This window comes from Chaetura pelagica, unplaced genomic scaffold (genome assembly GCF_000747805.2).
Source record: "Chaetura pelagica isolate M959 unplaced genomic scaffold, ChaPel_1.0 scaffold234, whole genome shotgun sequence".
NCBI classification, from domain to species: Eukaryota; Metazoa; Chordata; class Aves; order Apodiformes; family Apodidae; genus Chaetura; species Chaetura pelagica.
This window is the reverse complement of record NW_009952967.1, coordinates 438,892-440,049: the sequence shown is the minus strand read 5'-3', so window position 1 is coordinate 440,049 and position 1,158 is coordinate 438,892. Positions and strand designations below refer to the sequence as shown.

At 45.7% G+C, this 1,158-nt stretch overlaps 1 protein-coding gene across 1 annotated transcript in view; it reads left to right on the top strand.

Annotated features, from left to right (window-relative positions):
• The window catches only part of ZBTB17 (zinc finger and BTB domain containing 17), a 10,605-nt gene extending 10,559 nt beyond the window's left edge, over nucleotides 1–46 (top strand). The window contains exon 12 of the mRNA XM_009995776.1: nucleotides 18–46. Within this exon, the coding sequence (XP_009994078.1) occupies nucleotides 18–46 (29 nt within the window). The remainder of the gene's footprint in view (nucleotides 1–17) is intronic.
• Nucleotides 47–1,158: the final 1,112 nt, after the last annotated feature.

The window sequence follows — 1,158 nt, the reverse complement described above, 5'->3', positions numbered from 1 at the left end:
ATCCACCCCCTTCCCAGCCCACCCCTCGGGCTATGGGGGGGTCTAAGGCCCCATCCCATCCCCAGGACCCCCAGCCCCACCCCCTCCTCCTGGGGTGTCCCCAGCCGAGCCCCCAGCTGGAGCAGAACAGGGTGGGGCTCCCACCCCCTGCCCCATCCTGGGGCACCAGCAGCACCTTTTTCTTGTTTTTAACCCAAACCAGGTTCTCCTCCACCCCCCACCCCACTTGCGTGTGGGGGAGCAGGGCTGGGGTCTCCCCTCTTTACCCCCCAACCCCACTGGCCAGGTACAACCACCCTGATTTTTCCCCAAATCTCCTTTTTTAATGACTTCTTGATTTCAACCAGTGATTAACTCAAGAGTTTCAATCCTGGGTGGAAAAGACCTTGAAGATCATCAAGTCCAACCACACTCTCCACCTTCTCCTTCAGTGCTTACATCATTTTGGTTCCTCCCACCAGGTCCTGGTGCCTTTCCACTCCCACTTTTGGGTGGAAAAACAGCAAAAAATGATGGTGGGGATTATTTTTTGTTGGGGTTGGTTTTTTTCCAAGCAGTTGCAAATTAATGAGGGGGAAAATAAAATCAAATCATCTTAACTTGGGTTATTCAACAGATAAAATTTTTTTAATGACCCTTCAGGGGGAAATCCTCAGATATTTGATTTATTTGAATAAAATGATGGGTTGGTTGGTTTTTAAATTGGTGATGGCACCACGGGGGGTCCCCAAAGCCCCTTTTGTCCCCCCCACCCCATCCCAAGGGATGAGCTCAGGGCACTCAAGTGTTTTGTATTTTTTAATAAAGTTTGTAATCCAATGGACACACAAAACAAAACTGCGCTGAGAAAAAAAAAAAACAACAAAAAAAACAACAACAAAACAAACCAACAAAAAACAAAACAGTTCCATAAATTAATAAGTGTTAGGGAAGGCAAAGTTGGGGGGTCGGGGGAGCAGGGAAAAAGGAGGGGGTCCAAAGTCTTTTTGTACAAGTGTATAACACTTCCACAGCTGATGAGACGGGGGGCGGGATGTTTAAATGAAGAGCACTTACAAATGAGGGACAATACAAAGTCTGAGTATGAAAATAAGATTTTTTTTCTCTGAAAACACATTTTTTTCCTTTTTTTTTTCCTTTTTTTTCTTTTTTTTTTTT